General features: G+C 48.7%; 1 protein-coding gene across 1 annotated transcript; it reads left to right on the forward strand.

Moving 5' to 3' along the window:
* Positions 1–18,641: 18,641 nt before the first annotated feature.
* LOC123049732 (aluminum-activated malate transporter 10-like) lies at positions 18,642–20,614 on the forward strand. Its single transcript, XM_044472617.1, has 3 exons — positions 18,642–18,990; positions 19,115–19,255; positions 19,340–20,614. The coding sequence occupies exons 1-3, from the start codon at positions 18,642–18,644 to the stop codon at positions 20,275–20,277; spliced, it is 1,428 nt and encodes a 475-aa protein (XP_044328552.1). The 3' UTR covers positions 20,278–20,614.
* Positions 20,615–21,527: the final 913 nt, after the last annotated feature.

The following is a 21,527-nucleotide window of genomic DNA, read 5'->3' on the forward strand; positions in this document are numbered from 1 at the left end:
GGTGAGCATCGTAGGAGCGGATGGTACCTGAGCGGCGGTCTGAGGAGAGGTGTGAAATAGCGACGAAGGAGAAGCAGCGTGGAGCTCGGGTGTACCGCTAGAGGTGACGGCCTCGATGAGTTCCTGCAGGGGTGCGGCTGCTACTTCTTGAGCTTGCGTTGGTTTTTTCCTTGAAGAGGAAAGGGTGATGCAGCAAAGTAGAGATAAGTATTTCCCTTAGTTAGAGAACCAAGGTATCAATCATGTAGGAGATACAAGCAAGTCCCCAATCGATGCACCTACACAAACAATCAAACACTTGCACTCAACGCGATAAAGGGGTTGTCAATCCCTCAACGGTCAATTGCAAAGGTGTGATCTGATAGAGATAGATAAAAGATAAAATATTTTTGGGTTTTCTGGTTTATAGATCTGAAAATACAAGATTGCAAGATAGTAGATCAGAAACAAGTATGATGGAAAATAGACCCGGACCATAGGTTTCACTAGAGGCTTCTCTCACGAAGGCAAATAATACGGTGGGTGAACAAATTACTGTCGAGCAATTGATAGAAAAGCGCGAAGTTATGACAATGTCCAAGGCAATGATTATGAAATATAGGCATCACGTCCGTGTCAAGTAGACCGACTCCTGCCTGCATCTACTACTATTACTCCACACATGACCACTATCCAGCATGCATCTAGAGTATTAAGTTCATAAAGAACGGAGTAACGCCTTAAGTAAGATGACATGATGTAGAGGAATTAACTCAAGCAATATGATGAAAACCCCATCTTTTTATCCTCGATGGCAACAATGCAATACGTGTCTCGCTACCCCTACTTTGTCACTGGGTGAAATCACGCAAGATTGAACCCAAAGCTAAGCACATCTCCCATTGCAAGAAAAACCAATCTAGTTGGCCAAACCAAACCGTTAGTTTGAAGAGAAACATAAAGATATCAAATCATGCATATAAGAATTCAGAGAAGATTCAAATAGTATTCATAGATAAGCTGATCATAAATCCACAGTTCATCGGATCTCGACAAACACACCACAAAAGAATATTACATCGGATAGATCTCCAAGAACATCGAGGAGAACATGGTATTGAGAATCAAAGAGAGAGAAGAAGCCATCTAGCTACTAGCTATGGACCCGTAGGTCTGTGGTAAACTACTCACGCTTCATCGGAAGGGCAATAGGGTTGATGTAGAAGCCCTCCATGGTCGAATCCCCCTCCGGTAGATCGCCAAAAAAGGCCCCAAGATGGGATCTCACGGGAACAGAAGGTTGCAGTGGCGGAAAAATATTTTCGTGGCTCTCTCTGATGGTTCTAGAATGTTTGTGAATATATAGGACAAAGACTTAGGTCAGGGGTGTCCCGAGGGGCCCACAAGGCAGGAGGGCGCCCCCCTAGGGCGCACCCTCCACCCTTTCCGCCGCCTCGTGGCTCTTCTGGCTTGGACTCCAAGTCCTCTGGGTGTCTTCTGGTCCAAGAAAAATCATCATGAAGTTTTATTCCGTTTGGACTCCGTTTGATATTCATTTTCTGCGAAACTCAAAAATAAGGAAAAAAACAGAAACTGGCACTGGGCTCTAGGTTAATAGGTTAGTCCCAAAAATAATATAAAATAGCATAATAATGCATATAAAACATCCAAAACAGATAATATAATAGCATGGAACAATCAAAACTTTATAGATACGTTGGAGACTTATCAGCGGCGTGGCGGTCGGGGGAATGGAGCGGCGGTGAAGGCAAGAGAGAAAAAATGAAGGGGAGAAAATGGGAGGATGGAGTCGTGGGGTCCGGGAGGGGTTTTGGGTGGGCCGGGGATGTCGGAGTCCTACGTGGCTGTTGTTCGGACTCCCGCACCCCCCCACCCACTTTTGTCTCGTGTTTGCTAGAAAAAGTATGTCCTGGCCGCTCAGCGGATCGATACAAGTCCCCATTGGATGGATTCCGTGTTCCGGATTGCGCAGTACGGACGGTTGTAGGCGGTTTGAGGGTCCACTTTGAAGATGCCCTTACAACTAAATTACTAAGAGCATCTCTAGCAGACCCCTTATATCGCAGACCTTAAAAGTGTGTTTACAGTTTGCGGCATGCCTCGGATACGGGCCAAAATCTCAGCCGCGGCAGAACAGAAACTTTAAAATGAACCTGTAAATTTTGAAATCAAAACTTCGCGCGAGAAATCGAACTACTCCAGTAGAACTACTAGCGTTCATAGTTACTTTATCATCATACAAAAGTCATACATAGTTCATTATTTACAAACTAGATTGGAGGAGCAACGGCCACCCTAACCCTCATGCCAAAATTAGTCGTCGTCGAAGACGAGGTTGATGTAGATGACGTCATGCGCCTTGGCTTCGCGGCGCCATGCTGCCAGGTTGTCCACGAAGTCATGCGCCTTCTCGAGCCCCTGCTCGAGGAGGACTTTGTCAAGGTCGGCTTCCCGTTGACGGCGTTGCTCCGCTCCTTCTCCCGTGCACTGCGTGCGAGGATGGCGGACGCCGCCGCGGGGGGGGGGGGGGAGGAAATCCTCCGGCCCGATGACGCCACCGCCCCGCCGCTCCGGCTCTGGCTCCCTCTTCACCGCGTGAAGTGGAGGGAGCTCTTCCGTCTCTGTTTTCACCGGCGTGCACACCGTATGGGAGCTCGACGCACCGACAGAGGAGCTGCCCACGTCGAGGACGGCAGGGCTTGCCTACGGTTGTACTCCTCTGTCACGCGACAAAGGAGCGACGGCGGCGGCTGCAGGCCTTGGTTGAGGTACCTCCGGGCGCTCCGTTTCCTCACGGTGTCGGCTTTGACGCATCGATTCCGCTCGGGGTTGTCGCCAACGCCGTCGCCGCGGCCCGGGGACGACATCCCACGCCACATGGTGGAGTTGGGCGGCGGATTGGAGTCGCAGGCAGCGAGAAATCGAGAGGGAAGAGGAGGGATTGCAGCGGCGCGGGGATAGGGTTCGGCCCCGTATATCGTTCGTGAACCCTTAGTTATACTACGCGAGGAGGGCGGTTTGCGGGTCACTACAAAAAAAATATGAACCAGGCGACTATACGGACCTAGTCAGGCCCAAAAAAGAGCCAAACCCGTATAGTTGCCGGAATTTTACGAGTCGCGCGATTTTAAAGGGTCTACTAGAGATGCTCTAAGGGTTTAACATCTAGCATCACCACCAGCTGTCTTACATGATTGTGGATTGCGAAAATCCCACCCCAGCATCACCGAGTATCATGGAAAATCTCACAGGCTGACCTATGCAACGAAACATTTTTTTTGCAGGATGTAGCGGAACATTTATACAATGCATTACCTACGAAAAGAAACAAATTCCATCTGTTAAGAAGTTTCATCTAGAGTTTGTTTTGAGGTTCCGTCTAGACGGTAAGGGCATCTCCAATGGCAAGCCACAAAAATCCTCTCACATTCATCCGCGGATAGGAGGGACTAGTCCACGGACACGAAAGCGGGAGGACGACATCCAACGCTAGCCGCATGTATTTCAAGTTTTTCTTCAACAAACTGGATGAAAATCATGCAAACACGACTGGATTTCATACAAACATGACGGATTTCATACAAACATGGCGGATTTCATTACATTTCGAACATTTAGAATAAAAAAGACCTGTCCCTAAACCTATCCTACGGCGGCGGCCCCCCACGTCCAAGCCCGTGTCGTCCTCCATCTGCCATCTTCATGAGCACCGACGATAAGACCGATGAAGTGAAGGTGCGGCCTCCGGCGAGAAAGAGTAGAACACAGGAGACAGGCCAACCTACATGGGACACAAGGCACCGCCACCTCGGTGGCCTACTCATCCTCAGAGGAATCCGCGGCCGGTCTGTCACCGGTGGACGTGAGGTCCATGATGGAAATGGTGGCACCGGTGATGTCTTCGTCCCACTGGGCCGGCTGATGGTTCGTCGGCGGCGCGTAGGAGGCGCAACTGCCGTTGTTCTCCTCCGTGATCGCCTGCAGCTGCGCCTCCGTGGCGGCCGCTTCCTGGCGAGCGGCGGCTTGAGTGTGGACGTCATCGTAGATGGCAAGCTGCTCCACCACGAAGTTGGGGTTCGCCGCGGCCATGACCGCTACGGCTTCCTCGCTCGCGCACTCGCCGTAGATCTGGCCCTTCGCCAGCCGGTGCTGCTCCAGGAGGAACAGGTTGTACCGTTGTTCCTCCTGCGCCTGCTAGAACGCCGACAGAGGCGCTGGCGCAGGCTGCACCTCCGCCATGGCGGTGTTGAAGTGGGCCTACTCCATGGTGAAGCCAGCGTGCACTGGAGGCGCGGGAGCCGAGGCAGAGTCGTCAGAGCCCGTCTCCATCATGGTGTCGTCCTCGTCGTCAGAGACCTTGGGCGAGCTGGCTGGCGAGCCGGCCTCGATCTGCCTAGCACGACGGCTACGCCAGGCGGCGGCAAGGCCAGCCCCCACGTGCTTCATCTCCGGCGACAGACTGTCCCACGGTGCTTTCCTGATGGTGGTCATGTCGGATGTGGAGGAAAGGAGGATGATGTGGAGCGGATGTGTTGTGATGTGGAGATAGCCGGGAGTGACTGCCCTTAAATAGCGGATTCCGGTGAGGTCAAGCGTCAATGTGGGACGCCGGAGTGGGTTTCTCGGCCAGCGAGCCTACTTAATGGTGGCATACGGACGGACGGGGCACTGAACGGGCGTGGTAGATATCTGTCCCGTCCCGTCCAGTCACGCTCTCCGGCATTGAACAGGCGCGGACACCGGAGACGCGTCGCGGGCGGCGCCCTCGGCCGGCGCGTCGCTTCAATGGCGGAGGCAGTGAGAGATCATGTCCGCCTTGAGCCGTCTTCAATGTTGAGCGGGGCGCTCTACAGTAGCATGAACGTGGACAGCTGACGCCGAGCGGGAACACACGCGGGCGAGAGAGGAGGGTTTTTGGTGGGCCATGGTGGTCAGAAGCGGGGGATCGGTCCGGACTCCCGCAAACCTTTCCATGTTTCTCTCCTGTTTGCGGGCGAAATTATGTCCGGACCGCTGCACGGACCGATACAGGTCGACGTTGGATGGCTTTTACGGTTTGAATAATACGGTTCAAACGATTGAGGAAGGTTTACGGGTCCGCTTTGAAGATGCCGTAAGGCCTCAATCTCTGAGACGATTACAGTGAGGAAGTGCACACGACTTTACTCTTTCAACACATGCGTCCTATGCAGGAAAGCGGGAAGGAACAAGTCGATGCTACTTGCAAGAGTGTTAGTCGTAGGTGTTATTTTTATACTCGTACTATCTTGCAATAATTCTGCCGTGGTTGTCTTTGTTTATATTCTGCTTAATTAATTAAGAATAAATGTGTTTATCATAATGATGCAAAGGTCTGGGATTTCAACCTCCTTTTCGGAAAAAAAAACTCTCCTGTCATTTCCGCCGTAATCTGCCCCGATATTATAGACGACGCAGGCTACTTTAGTTTTGTTCCAGCCAATAGAACTGTACGTATGCACCGTGGCTTGAGTAGATCTTGAGGTCGTGTTGGTGCAGTAGCCGGGTGATCGTTGATATCTTTTCGATGCTAATATATTCCCTTCATTAAAAAAATGCACTGTGACAATCCTTCGCCCATCGCTCCTTCCCACTGTAAAAACTAGATTAACCCCATCTAATACACTCAACCACAGGTTATCCGTTGGCATGGCATCTTGCAAGATGTCAAGCACACGAGATCGTGTAGTATCACTATCTAGGGCAAACACTTCATGGTGAAAACGGTGAAGCGCCATACCAGTGAACACTAGACGTATAGATTATCCAGATATGCATGTGATCAACAATTTTTTCAACCTGCATACCGCAAACCTGCACTGGCTGAACTCGGCCAACATAGCCCTCATCCTGAAAAAAGATGGCGCGGAGGACATAGCCGACTTTAGACCCATCAGTCTCATTCATGCGATTGCAAAGATCATTGCTAAGATGATGGCCACTCGACTTGCTCCGCACATGACCACGATTGTCTCCAATACACAAAATGCATTCATAAAGAAAAGAAGCATCCACGACAACTTCATGTATGTTCGAAACTTGGCCCGTCGCTTTCACCGCACCAAATCTCCAACCTTGCTTTTCAAGCTTGACATCAAGAAGGCTTTTGACTCGGTTAGATGGGATTATCTTATGGATCTCTTGAGACATCACCACTTCCCGAGCCGGTTCCGGGACTGGATCTCCGCGCTCCTATCCACGGCCTCCTCCAGAGTTTTGCTTAATGGGATTGCGGGCGACCCGATCAAGCACGGACGTGGCCTTAGGCAGGGGGATCCTCTTTCCCCCCTCCTTTTTGTCCTTGCTATTGACCCTCTTCATCACATCCTTGCCAAGGCTACCAAACAACACAACCTCCACCCTCTGCGTGGCCAGCCTATCCGAGCTTCCCTATACGCCGACGATGCGGCCATTTTTGTCGCGCCTATCAAGGAAGATATTCAATTCTTAGCATCAACACTTCAGTCCTTCGGGGAGGTCACAGGGCTAGTCACCAATTGCAACAAAAGTCTGGTGGCACCAATTCGTTGTGCCAACATTGACCTCGATGACATCCTGCAGGCATTCCCAGCGGTTTGGACCTCCTTCCCTATGCGGTACCTTGGACTACCTCTGTCGGTCGTGAGACTAAAGCGCATCCACTTCCAGTACCTTGAGGACAAGATTGCAGGCAAGCTTCCTCCCTGGTCGGCTCTGCACGTGGCTACCCCTGGACGCATTGTGTTGGTCAAGGCAGTCCTCACGGCCATTGCGATTTATCACCTGACGCCCCTTGAGCTCCCTGTAGAAGTAAGGAAGAAAATTGACAGCCTCAGGCGGGCATACCTTTGGGCAGGTTGTGACAAGGTCTCTGGAGGCAAGTGTAAGGTGAATTGGGACCTTGTCTGCAAACCCAAGATTTTGGGGGGTTTGGGTGTGCTCAACCTGGAGAAGTTCGCGGCCGCCCTTCGTCTACGTTGGCTCTGGTTCAACTGGGCTGACCCTCCCAATACTTGGGTGGGAATGGAAATGCCATGCTCTGACTGCGACTTAGATCTTTTTGCGGCGGCCACAACGGTGACACTGGGTGATGGTAATAAGGCAAAATTTTGGGAATCTTCATGGCTGAATGGCCTTCAGCCGAAAGACATTGCGCCTAAATTTTTTTGAAATCTCCAGAAAGAAGGCGTGTGTGGTTAGCAGGGCCATTGACAACAACTTCTGGATCAGCCAAATTAACACTTCACAAGGACTCACTTTGACCCATATCCAGGAATTTGCTACTCTTTGGGAGATGGTTGATGGTGTTACACTCCACCTGGATAGAAAGGACACAATTTCGTGGAAGTTCACATCCAGTGGCCAATACACTGCCTCCACGGCGTACATGGCTCAATTTGTGGGGCTTGTTCTCAGTAACACCGCTGCTATAACGTGGAAGACTTGGGCGCCGCCTAAGTGCAAATTCTTTGCGTGGTTAATCCTGCAAAACCGTGTGTGGACTGCGGATCGGTTGCATCGGAGAGAGTGGCCAAATTGTGGCCTATGCCCCCTTTGCAAGCAGGCCTCGGAGACCGCCGCACATCTCCTCTTTCAGTGTAGATTCACCACTCGAGTTTGGAATGAAGTTGTCAGCTAGCTCGGCATGCATGGCCATTCGCCGATGGCTTGGCACCATGAAAACTCTGTCTGTGATTGGTGGCTCCGTTCGGTGGAGGCTGGAGGCCACATCAAAAAGGCCACCGCCTCGGTGATGATGCTTGTTTCTTGGGAAATATGGAAGGAGCAAAACGCCAGAATCTTCAGCAACACTGCCGCCCCGACCACCATGGTCGTTGCAAGGATCAAAGAGGAGGCCCAGCTTTGGGCGTTGGCGGGAGCGAAACATCTGAGTAGTCTGATGTCGCGAGAGTAGATTTTTGTTTCTTTGCCGCTCTGCGGCGTTTGTCTAAACCTTCTCCTTAATTAATGAAATCGGTAAGTCTTTTGCCTTGTTTCAAAAAAAATCCAGACACTAGTTACATTTCCAACCCGCTTACCTTATGCCGCTTCCTTTAACTAGAAAATCAAGCCACGGGACCGGCGATTTGACAGGCATAAAGTTTTTCCTTTTCTAGTTCGTGCGCCTACCAAACTTGACGTAATCAAAGGGGCGTGAAGCCTTTTGGTGTTGCCGGGGTGGCCTAATTTAGCCGAAACTTAAGTCAGGAGATCCAGCACGGAGGATATGACGTGGCACTGACTTGTCAATCGATCGTTGTTTGCATGGCTCCACGTAGGCGAAGGTCAAGTCCTGCGCTAATGACACATGTCAGGCCGGCTTGCCACCAGTGCTCGTCATGTACCTGTAGCTCAGCAGCTGTAGGCTAACAATATTAGCAGGAGGATACAGTATCATGATGATTGATTTAATTAGAGGATAACCTTACCTTTACCTAGATAGCAAAAGCATATTAGTGGGTCTTCTAGTTCTCTGCGGTGCGGGTGCACAGAAAAGCTTGTGCGCTGACCGAACATAATTAGTTAGCGTAATCCTCTGAGCCTAAAAGAGGCCTGCATTTTGGGAAAGATCGTATCGCACCAAGCCACAAGTTCCAGCTTTTCATTTTGTTGCATATATGGGCACACATTTTACGTAGAGTTGTAGTATATCTATTTTTTTGTTGCATTCAGCTCATGGCACACGATTGTTTGTCGTTGTGTTGCTAATAAGCACGTAATATGACTCTTTGAGTTGACCCAACCGGCTACTTTTGCGAGTTTTTATATATTAACCGGTCAGGATATATGGTGCTTAATTAGGTCAGGCGCCAGGTCAGGGCAAAGACGTGATATTTTTCCATGGATGCTGATTGTTCAGTATGGTTGGTCAGAGCTCACAGCTGCCGCCTGCAGCCACAGCCACAGCCACATAATCACACCATCTCGCGCACGTCCTAATCGTGCTGATCAAACACCCGACCTATCTTATCGCCATTCAAGAAATGAGCTAATCTTCTATGCTTTTTTGTTTTGTTTCTCTGCCATTATTCTCAGTAAAGAAATTCGGAAAACCTAACAAGATCCATCTCCCTTTGTAGATCTCGTTCTGGATTGATGGATAGGTATAGATCAACGGGCAGAGCGCGGACCGTGTTTATTTCGATTTTCAGGCTTTCAGCGTGATCTTCATCTAAACTTATTAATCGCAGTAGCACTTGTAGATAAACTCCAACAGAAAGAAGACGTTTCTGTTGGAAATGACAAGGCAAAAGGAAGATATGCACGCACGTCGGGTAGTTGATCGCATGCGTGCCCGTCTCACGAGCGCACTCAATCTGCCGGCTCGGCAGCCTCGTTCCGTGTGTCGATCCGACGTGTCTACTACACGTTGGTCAGAGCGATCCGACGTGTCACTCGCCCATGGCTCGCGAGTTGCTCCATACTGCAGGCCCGCGCATCGGCGCCGGCAACGCTAGCTCGAGGCGGAGCCGTGCATTTCTCGCCTCAGATGTTATCCTCCCCCGTCTCTTCCCGCTACACCAAGCAAACAACCTTTAACGTGGCGTGGCTTCTGATACTATCGGCCTAGCTGCATCATCTGTCACCGCTTGTTCTTTTCTTCCTCGACTCTTTCTTTAACATATCTTGCTCTGCTCTTTGTTCCGAAACAAAGTCAGGTTTAATCGGGCAAGCGCAGACGCCATGAGTACTGGTGGTTGATCAGTGGTATTGTCGTCAGATCGTGATGCTATCGCACGGATAATGGTGCGGTAGCTCGAGAATTGGTTCCACCGGCGAGCTCTTTTTAGTTCTTTTGTTGCAGAAATATGGGAAAGACCATCGGAGAGCTCGATGCAATCAACACTATCTCACTAGTGATGCGCAAAAAGGAAAACACTATCTCACTAGTGCAAAATTTTGTTGATTGTACTCCCACCGTTCCTAAATATAAGTCTTTGTAGAGATTTCACTAGGTGGACTACATACGGAGCAAAATGAATGAATCTACACTTAAAATATATCTATATACATTTGTATGTGGTTCATAATGAAATCTCTACAAAGACTTATATTTAGGAATGGGGGAGTATTACTCATGGGAAAAGTTTCCGGAGTGGGTACTGCATACCCCTCAATTCCATAATGTAGCGCATTTAGATTTTCTGAAAAATGAAACTATACAAATTTTGGCCAAGTTTATAGAGAAAACTTTTTAAAAAATCTATTCGCGCTATATCGTGGAGCGAAGGGAGTAATTGGCATTGCTACAAAGGCTTAATCGCCTTTTTTGTAACGAGAAAGCTTGATCACTTGACTAGCTATGTGCTTGGTTTGGCTTATTAAACTTGTGTTACCAGACGCATCATGTGTATACTTGTAAAACTGTTTTTAAAATACTGAATAAAATATACTTCCTCCATCCGATGTTTATTAGGCCTCCTCGAATTTTGGTCAAACTTTAACTATCTATATGATTAACAAAATATAAAGTATATGATACAAAAAATATATTATTGGGTTTGCATTCGAAAGAGGTTACCCACAGTATAATTTTTGTGACATGTTGTTTATATTTAGTTAATTAAATTTATTGTCAAATTTTGACTCAGAATAAGAGGGAGCCTGATAAACCCAAACGAAGGGAGTAGATGCATGATTTTTTTGATTTTTTTTCCGTTTTAAAATATTTCAATTCCAACACCCGGTATGTCTCCTCCAGAATGAAGAGCTTGTCTTCCTTCTCCTCCAGGACGAAGAGCCCGTCTTCGGTCCCATACTTGACGAAGAGGATGTCTTCGGTGTCGTGCTGGACGAAGAGCTTCTCTTTCGTTACCTGGTGGATGGAGAGCAGTCTTCCTTCCTGACCAGAACGGGAAAGTGTTGCCAACAGATGATCATCCCCGATGCACCGTAGCTTCTCTGGTGAACCCTTCCGTCACCAAGACTGCATCGATGTAGAGAATCCATTCAGACGAACAAGAGCTCGAATCGTGCATTGTGGAGGACCAATTTTGCCTTTCAATCTACACGGACCAGCGCAAGCCTACGTCACCCTTGGTGATTTTTTTTCCAATTAATCGCGCCCATCTACTCACCTGGATGCCGCTATCTACGCCTCAAAGCCTTTGTCGCTCTCGGTGATTTTTTTAATTAATTGGAGGTGGCTTTGTTACATGGGTCACCAGCAATTCCTCCATATGCCTCAAAGCATGTGTCACTATTGGCATAGTGGAGTCGGTTTGGGAAACAACCTCTAATTTCTTATTGTTGCAAGCAGTTTCGCATGCAGAACCGCCTACAACTTCTGTCACGCCACAAGAGGCTTATAATATATAATTGCTTGAAGTACTCTATCATTTCAAGCGGCTTTCCGCTACAACCGCCTGTAGTGTAGTATCTTTTTTTACTAGAAAGTCCCATTGCAATTCAAATGCCAGAAAGATCACATGTACATCTACAGAAGCATAAACATTCTCATTCATCGCAGAAGTCAATTACATTGTATAATACATTCAAGAACTAGATAGAGTTTGCTTGCATTCATCGAACATTACTCGTCATTAATTTAAAGGTACATAAAACATACAGATCTCAAATACATAATGAATCTTAATTTTTGACAGCGCCACTCGCTTCATACAAGCAGCGAGTTCCACCTCCAGGGCACTCGCGCATGTGATAAGGCACCGACATGACGAGAAGCTGATCTCACCAACTTGGTTCCTTAAGATCATCCGCACCACCTGAGTTGCCGGCTTCCCTCTATGCTCCATCCATGTTGAGCTTCGCCCACCCCTAGGTGGTTTCTTGTCACGACCGGATTTTTGGGATAATAATTTCCCAGAAAAACGGCCTTTGTGCTCACCAGCCCCAGGATTACTGTTAGCTGATGAGGCACCAACTTGATACAAGAATTCCAAGCAAGGTACAAAAATATGTAGTACAAGACCATTGTGGCCTAGGAGTACAACACTTGGTTTCTAATGGTTGAGGGCGGAAGCGGTTGGATACATCTGCGTCTGTGGGACTCCATTTCCCACAAGAACAGCTGACCAGGATAACTCCTATCTTCGCAAGGTTGCTATCGTCAACACGTAGGATCCGAGGCTGTCACCGCGATGCTTATCCCATGCGCGAAAATCTGGCCAAGACAATAGCCAGGGACAAGCCAGTGAGTACGTTTGAATGTACTCGCAAACATTAAGAACAAGGGTATAATATAACAGGAGCTAATCATACTCCGAAACATTTATGATGATAAGTCTGCCATGAAGTAAACAAAAATCTGTGATGCACGCGTGCAGAGAAAAATATGGACGTGCAATACGGAAACAAAAGAAATGCACTGAGCGAGTGTCTACAATGACTCCTCGAAAGGTTGCAAATAAATTAACGATGCCGCAGTAATAATGCTGGTGCCAAACGAGGGTCTGAATGACTCCTCGAGAGGAAACTGCAAGAATAATAACGCCGCAGTCGGGCGTCTGAGCGACACCACATAAAGGGCTTATAACCGAAAAGGAATGACAGTGCGTGCCACAGTCGGACGTCTGAGCGACATCACCTAAAGGGCTTATATAAGAATAATAACAGTGAATATCCAGGAGGTAGAACCATCCCAGGGATACTCAATAAAAATACATAATGTAAATGGTTAGTTTACAATAATAATAACAAATATTCAACATGATCCTCAGATGTCACAGGTCATAGATGAAAATCTAGTCTAGCCGTTTCTCCATCCGAAAGCCGTCACTGAACTCTAGTTAATTCGTTCTCCATCCGAATACCGTTACTATGATCCAGTTAGCCGTGTCTCCATCCGAAAACCGTCACTGAGATCTAGTAGAATCGTTCTCCATCCGAATGCCGTTGCTAGATTCAACTCAGACTGTGGTCCTTACTCAAGAACATGGCTGTCCAACGGGATATATCCTCTGCAGAGGGAGTACGCTTTCCCACGAGTAACGGATTTATTTAGCCCATCGGGACTAATTCCGCCTACGGTCTTTTAATTGAATACACGCCTGACCTGCACACACCAGCTTAACTCACCGATGTCTGGAATCACCCACGACGCCTGCTAAGCAAAACTCCAAGTGGGGAGGCTACAACCTCAACGTAGCATGGGATCAAATTTCTATTCGCGCGCTCTAAGGGGGTGCCCCCCCTCTCGGTCCCAACCGGAAAACACCCATGCCCCCGGACCAAGTGGCCTGCCTACCGGAGGCCTCCGGTATCTTCCACTATGGCCTCTCTGTACGGTGTGTGCTTTGGTAAGGGGTTGACAACTTACTGAACCATACCCCGTCTGCGACAGGGACAAGTGGTGGTACCAACAAATAGGGGAGCTACTGACCAAGACTCGACCTACGACCTACTCAGGTGGTCCAAGCATTCTCCAACAATATTACCGTTAGTGGAATAAATCACTACTCATCAAGCCTCACCATGCCATACCGGACCTACTCGTCTCGACGAGGGACTAAGGACAAGCTCGTGTCTACCCAAGACCACGACTTTCCCGGCTTCCTTCCGGTATGCATGAGGAGCTCACGAGGATGATCCAAATCACTAGCGTATCCATTGCTGACCGCAAAATATCCCCAAAAAGCACTCATGCACGAGACTTTATCGTTACATAAAGATAACGCATACTCCAAGCCAAATGGTGTTGTAATCGCACCAGACACCACAACAAAATATTATGCCAGAGTTCAGAAATGCTTGCCTTCAAGAGTATGCAAGGATGCACTTTGTGAAAGCTCTCCCTTTTCTCCAAAATCCTATTTTGAGAAATATCCAAATAACAAATAATTCAAACACAGTACAAAAAGTTGTTTCAAATATTTTTTAAATAAATCTTAAAATAAACTAGATGAAATTTGGGAGAGGTAGGAAAAAGAATCAACTCATTTGGAGTATTATTTTAAAAGTTATAGCCAGTCAAAGTTTGGTCAAATCTCTGTTTTTAAATAAAACCAGAAAAGAAAACGTTTCGAGGGGAAATACGCTTTCGTAGCAGAGGAAACGTACTCAGGACGTCTGCGCCTTCACTTAAAACAGAGCAGACGGCGCGTGGGTCACTGACAGTGGGTCCAGAGGGCCCACTGGTCAGGTTTGACCATTCCTCCCTCTCCCTCCTCTTCTCTGCCCGACGGGAGCGGGGCTCCGGCGATCGCCGGCGACGAACGGCGGCTCCTCGAGGGCATCTGAGGGCAGGGATGGACTGGCCAGACCGAGGTGGTCCTCTTGGTGGTCGCTGGGTCGTCGGAGGTGGAAGGAGTTGCCGGCGGCGAGCTCCGCGGCGGAGGGGGCTACGGTGGTGGAGTGGTTTTTGGGCTCCGGTGGTCTCCGATCGAGGTTGAGACGCTGGTCAGCTCCGCAAGGACCAGAGGAAACTATTGGTGGCGTTGGTTGGGCGGGGAAGTGGCTGGTTGCGACGTATCGCACCGGAGCTTGGCGGCGGCCGCACTGGCCGGAGACGAGGAAGATGGCCACTTCGGGTCGATCCACTGCTTGGGGAGCTCTAGAGGGAAGGTCTGAGGTTGCCTGAGGACTTGAACGAGTTCGGGGATCCCTTAAATAGGCGCTCGAGGCTGGACCGTGGCGGCTGCGGATAAGATCGCCGGCGACAGCCGTTGCTGTAGCTGCAGGGCATCGTGGCGGCGACGAGCGCGTGCCGACGAGCATGAGGATAAGCACGGGCTGTTCACAGGGGCAGCTGGCGCGCTGGTGTGGTTTGGGCGGTGCCGAACATGGCAGAGGCTGCTGCCGACGCCGGCGTGCCGCCAAGGGCTCTGCCAGCGGCGCTGCAGGGCGCCAGGGATGGCGTGGAGAGGGGGCGAGCTAGTGCGCGGTTCAGCGGTGGAGCAGGGGCCAGGGACGGGTCGCGTCGGGCGCGGCGCGGCGGCTCAGTGCGCGCGTGCAAAACGTGCGCTCTGGGCGCGCCCAGAGCACGCACGGGACCTGCTCGACGAAATGCCAGGGCAGTCTAGAGCGCGAGGGTGGAGCTGGCAAATAACAGGACCAGGATAGGGGTAGCCAGGAGTTTAGTGGACAAGGTTGCTGGGTCATTGAAGCAAGTTCACAGTGCAAACAAAGAACTCATGTCAAAACAGACTGTGCACACCAACTGTTCGACAGAATGCCAAGTGCACTTAGGCAACTCTTGGAGTGGCCAAAGTCTCCAGATCAGGGTCTCTTTGGATGCAGAAGATGGTGGCAAGATTACTTGGGCAAAACCAGAAACTTGTTAGAGCAAGTTTTGCAAAACTCTGGTTTTGGACAGAAAGAAAAGGGTTTATTGTATGCACTTAAAAACCTCCAATGAGTCCACTCCTCTGGACTTAAGGGTTTTGAAGGGAGGGCTACAAGTAGGAAAAAGCTCAGGGTCACTAGAGCAAAATAAAATAAAGTTGCAGTACAAATCACCAAATTGGACCAGAATGCAAAAGAGGGTGATTCACTCAATTTTTTCAAAGAACATCACTGGGTTTTTGCATAGAGCTGAATTTTATGCATCCACTGATATCTCCAAACACTTGGAAGAATTTTTAAGAAATATTTAAATGGGTTGTAGTGCAAAAGTGCCTACTGGACCAGATTGAAAAAGTTGGTGTAGAGCTCAAAATCTCCAATGGCCAAAAGGTATTTTTGCATAAAAGTGATGTGGAAACATCACATGACATCCCCAAATTTTGGTGGAAATTTTAAAAGCATTTATCAAATGGTTGCAGTGCAAAACAGGCTCCAATTTCAAAAGAAAATCATTTTTAAAAGAATAAAGCTCTCAGAAAACAAATCTTGCAATTTAAATCCACTGATAAAGAATTGTTTTATTATAGAGAGTATTCAAGTCCAACAATACTCTCTGAAGGTTTTTCCACTAGAGGCAGAAATCCAAAAATCACAAAGGGTAAATCTTGACAAAAATGGAAAAGTTTTATTTCCTGGCAAAATTTTAATAAATAAAACAAGATCAAAATTTTGGGGTGTCACATTTCTCCCATCTCTTCGACGGACGGTACCTCCGGAGCTTACTATGACAAAAATAACCGCCTGCGATGTGGGTATTTCAGACGACTTCATTCTGCTTGGTCACAACCGTTTTCGGAGCCCGCTACTAATACCCATTTTTCTGCTAGTGCATTTTTGTTATAAAGGGTAATTAATTAAACCCATTAAGCTACGCGTGAAGGGCGGCCAACCAGCTATGCCATGTGGCGCAAGCTGGTTGGCCGCGATGAGAAAAAATTTGGAATTTTTTTAGATGAAGGTGTGGATTATTATTTTTATGTTTTTTTTCTACCTAGATGGAGGTGAGGACCTCTGGTATTTTTTAAATGAAGGGTTATGCATAGTGGCACTCGCTGGTAGGCTGCGGTGGTAATTTTTTTCTTTTTTTCTTTTTTTCTTTTATTTAGATGAAGGTGAGGATTTATTTTCTGACATGTTTTTTTAGACGGAGATGATGAATTTATGTATTTTTTTAATGAAAACATGTGCACAGCTTCCTTTCAAGCGGCGTCACAGGATGACGCCCGAACAACTAATATACATCATGGTACATGGCCATGCTTGTGAATATGAGCCGACAAAACAAGGGACGATCCCCGCAAAAAAAAAAGACAAAACAAGGGACGAGGAACACACCAATTTTGAATGGAATGGAAACGACGGCACATCGTCCTTTCTGGTTCTCGCATAAATCGATTGCATTTTCCTTTCTATAAAGGGAGCCCTGCCGGCTCGGCGAGCGCGTACGATCGCCAGTTCCGTCGGCTCACGGGACAGCGTGTCTCTGAACCAAAATTTGTAGCGTAATGCGGAGGCGTAGCGAATCGACGGCGCAGCGCGCTCGGCGGATCGCTGGCTGCTTGCGACGGGGTCTCCGTGTTTCCCACCAGGTGCCTGAAACCGCTGAACATCTGACGTCCGCGCCGCTCTGCGGAAGACTTCCAACTTCCCAATCCTCCGTTGCATCCAGGCTGGGCGTTCAAAGCACGGCGGGTCGGAGACCGCCAGTGGGCCGACCGGCCGGCCGGCCGGCCGCTGTGGACCGCATGCTTGCATGCATGACATCCTCGTCGCAGGTTGCACATACGTACGGAGGAAGCGTAGCACACGCGTATTCGAATTTAGCACGAGTTGTGTATGTATATACGGTATTTCGTTGCATAGGAGGCCGTTCGGGCACCCTGCCCATCTGTATCTAACCTGTTTTCAGCAGTAGCTTCATTCTTCGCTGCCTGCTGATGTCTCTACCGTGGAGTACTAATTTGTAACTGTATTATTTTCTTCCATAGTGCATGTGCAGGCATGCAACAGAGCTCCAGCTTTTCCCGTCAAAAAATAATAGTAATGATGCGCAGTCTTCTTTCACAAAGCAAGCATACGTTTGCATGGAAGGTACAGCACTTGTGCGCCCGGTTCGGTCAAGCCTTGATGTCCACCCTGACACGAGCGTGGCCTAACATCATTCCGGACCCACTTAAATTCCCAGCAGAAATCAAACTTCTTCTACGTACGTCCCCTCTCCACGTGGATTTTTGGAACATGATGCTACGTAAGGATGAAACTGGATTGTTCATTGGTGCTGTGAGATTAGCATTTAATATGGTGAACTAATTAATACCAAAATAATACTCCCTCCGTCTTAAAATAAATGACTCAACTTTGTACTAACTTAGAGGGAGTATATAATAGAATGTTAAACTTTTATATAGAACTTTGCCTCGTCTTCTATTAATTTGTGCACTCCAAGAAACTTTTATCTATCTATATCAATATAAAAAGATCCAAAGGGGCAGATCCAACTAATCTCGGCCATCAAATCATGTCAATCCAACGACCTAGACTGCTTCAATGTCGAGCGCTCAACACGTTTAGCGTGGAGTTAATTTCATGCCAAATATAATGCTAATCACATAATAACACGCAAATAATATCCTACTTAATATGCGCATGCACTTAATATACTTCCAAATTAACGTGCATTGCACGTATACATTAACTGGTATGTTCAAATTTTCTAAAAATACCACGGTATGAACCTCAGTTGATCATTCTACTCACATGTGAAGTTTCATGATGTATAGACACTCATGGTATTCTTAGTGAAGAAAATACAAATGCAACCATACCATTCAGTAAACAGTGTTTTTTAATATAGCTTCGATTTTGTCATTTTTGTCCAGATTATCATCAATGTGATTTATGCCAGTTGACTATGTATATTAAAAAAAATCAGTTTTTTTATTTTTCTACCATTTTTTCAAATTTACTCTTTATAAAGGGTGTGCGCGCACCTAAGTTCACCAAATCTGCGTCCCTCTGTGTGTGTCAAGACATCATTATACAAGCTGGTTGTATAATAAGTGCACGAATCACGTGGAAGTGGATGGAGCTGATTTCCTCCACGCGTAGCACCATGTCCACTCGCATTTTCGCCCTCTCCACTCTCTATATATAGGTGACATACATCCCAAGACAGGAGCAAGAACCACCTAGCTATTACATTCCTTTCTCGTATCCCGGCCTCTCCCGGAAGTTGGTCTCCTCAGCCTTCAGCTAGCTCCTTCCTACGAACAGAGGTCAACTACCCGCACGCCGGTCAATCACCTTCCCAGCCAGAGATCACAGCGCAGTGAGACATGGAGATGGCCCCGGCGACGAGGGATGGAAAGAATGGCGGCGTGCCGGAATGGCGGGTGACGGTGCCGGAGGGCGCGTCGGTGACGGTGGAGCACGAGTCCTGCCGGGCCGCGCGGGCATGGGCGTGGATGGTTTCTTGCGTGGTCGTGCTCGGGGACAAGGTGTCCGGCTTCGCCAAGCGGATATGGAAGATCGGCGCCGACGATCCCCGGCGGGCGGTGCACGGCCTCAAGGTGGGCCTCGCGCTCGCGCTGGTCTCGGTGTTCTACTACACCAGGCCCCTGTACGACGGCGTTGGCGGCGCCGCCATGTGGGCAATCATGACGGTCGTCGTGATCTTCGAGTACACCGTTGGTAAGTCGTCGTAGTTATACACCCTCGCACGTTACATCTAGCAGAAGAATGTATGTTGCAGTCAACGTACGTACTGGACTTCGATTGGCTCTCTGATGCTGACCTCTCATGCATGCACGTGCAGGTGGCTGTGTGTACAAGGGGTTCAACCGAGCCGCCGCGACGGTCAGCGCCGGCGCGATCGCGCTCGGCGTCCACTGGATCGCGGCCAACGCCGGTCACGAGTTCGAGCCGTTCATCCGCAGCGGCTCCGTTTTCCTGCTCGGTAGGTATCCACGCGTGTCTGTACATGAATTACGTATCGTGTGCGCCCTAGCTAACGGTCTTGCTACGCGTTCCGTGCGTGCAGCTTCCATGGCGACGTTCTCGCGGTTCATACCCACGGTGAAGGCGCGGTTCGACTACGGCGTGACCATCTTCATCCTGACGTACAGCCTGGTGGCCGTGTCGGGGTACCGCGTGGAGGCGCTCCTGGCGATGGCGCAGCAGCGGGTGTGCACCATCGGCATCGGCGTCTTCATGTGCCTCTCCGTCTGCGTGCTCATCTGCCCCGTGTGGGCGGGGCAGGAGCTGCACCGCCTCACCGTGCGCAACATGGGTAAGCTCGCCGGCGCCGTGGAGGCCTGCGTGGAGGACTACTTCGCGGAGCAGGCGGACGGCAAGCAGCAGCCGCCGTCCGCCGGGGCGGACGGGTACAAGTGCGTGCTCAACTCCAAGGCGTCCGAGGACTCGCAGGCCAACCTGGCGCGGTGGGAGCCCGCGCACGGCAGGTTCGGCTTCCGCCACCCGTACGAGCAGTACAAGAACGTCGGCGCGGCCATGCGGCACTGCGCCTACTGCGTGGAGGCACTCAGCGGGTGCGTCCGCTCAGAGATCCAGGCGCCCGAGCACGTCAAGCGGCACCTCGCCGACGGTTGCACGACGGTGGCGGCGCGGTGCGCGCGGGTGCTCGGTGAGGCCGAGAGCTCCGTGAGCGCAATGACTACGTCGTGGTTCCTGGAGTTCGCCGTGGCCGATATGAACACCGCCGTGCAGGAGCTCCAGAGCGACCTCAGGGAGCTCCCGTCCAAGCTGGCCGAGGAGTCGCCGGCGACGGTGATCGACGCCGTGCAGCTCTTCACGGTCACTTCGCTGCTGATAGAGGTGTCCACGAGGGTGGAGGGCGTCGTGGACGCGGTCGACACGCTCGCCAGCCTCGCCGGCTTCAGATCAGCGGACGCGAAACCTGAAGCTTCAGAAACCGAAACCAAAGTGATCAATCCAGACTCGGACGAGGAAGCACATTGAACAGGTTTAATCGGATCCGGATGCAGGTCGGAATTGATCCCAGCCAGATGAGTGGAGCCGGGCAGATTAAACTGGTTCCACGATGGCGTTCGCGTGATCTGACATATCATTCTTTATCTGATTATTCCTGCTCGCAGCATGTGTCATTTCAATCCCGATTGATCCAGCGGTGACAGAGTGACCGAGTTAGATCAGTGGCGAATAAAAAAAACGTGAACACTTGGCCCAGGTCATTTAGTACGTGCATAATAAGTCCCCTCCCAATAAAAATCTACCTGCAGTGATTCAGTAAGTGTTTAGGACATCTACAATATAGAGTGATTACAATGTACTTATGGAACTCTACACATCGTTATGGATTATTTTTCTTCTAAATATCTCTGTTTATTTCTATAGCGGAGATGCCAGTAATTGAGCAAAAATCTCCACTTCGTTGTATGCACTTGAAAATCCATAACTGATCCCAAGCTCATCTGCTCCAGTGTGAACTGTAAATTCAAATAAAATAGCAAAAAACAACTGAAAGTTTTGTACATAAAATGAACAAGTTTTCTATGTGCATGCTAAATATCATGGCAATATGACAGTTGGGGAGCTCAGGGCAGAAAAAACAAAATCACTGCTCCAAAATAAAATAAAAATTGAACCTTTATCAAAATTCTGTTTTTTCCACAGCTCCACTGATGTCATATCGCATCAAAAATTTGCACACATAGAAAACTTGTGCATCTTGATTTTCCATTGCAATTTGTTTCGATTTTATACCGTTCAACCACGGAGCAGAGGCTCATGTGCACCAAAACACCGTCCTTGTAACCTTGCATTATAAATGTCCTTAGTGTTTACTCAAAAATTGGTTTATTTTTCTAAGCACCGGTGGTTCCTGTAGAGGTGCCTAGAAGAATACAAAGGTGCATCAAGAAATAAATCGTTTATTATTAAGCATTGGTACTTATTGGTAGCATACAAATCTAGACTTTCCAGTGCATATGTGCTTATTTGTTTCTTCATTATTTAATTATAAGGTCTTATGTGGACACTTAAGGGCTAACAAGGGAGAAAAAACATGTGAGGATGAGTGGATACATACATATAGAATAGAAACAAGAGGGCTTTGTGCCTGGGCACCAAAATCATATATTTCTTACTTAGTTGTTCTATTATATATAAAAAAAATTACCTATGTGGCATGGCTTAGCACAGATACACAGTTAAGCACAGTAAGGCTTCTTTGATTCAAAGGATTCTCA

The sequence above is a fragment of the Triticum aestivum genome, chromosome 2D, assembly GCF_018294505.1.
Source record: "Triticum aestivum cultivar Chinese Spring chromosome 2D, IWGSC CS RefSeq v2.1, whole genome shotgun sequence".
Classification (NCBI taxonomy): Eukaryota; Viridiplantae; Streptophyta; class Magnoliopsida; order Poales; family Poaceae; genus Triticum; species Triticum aestivum.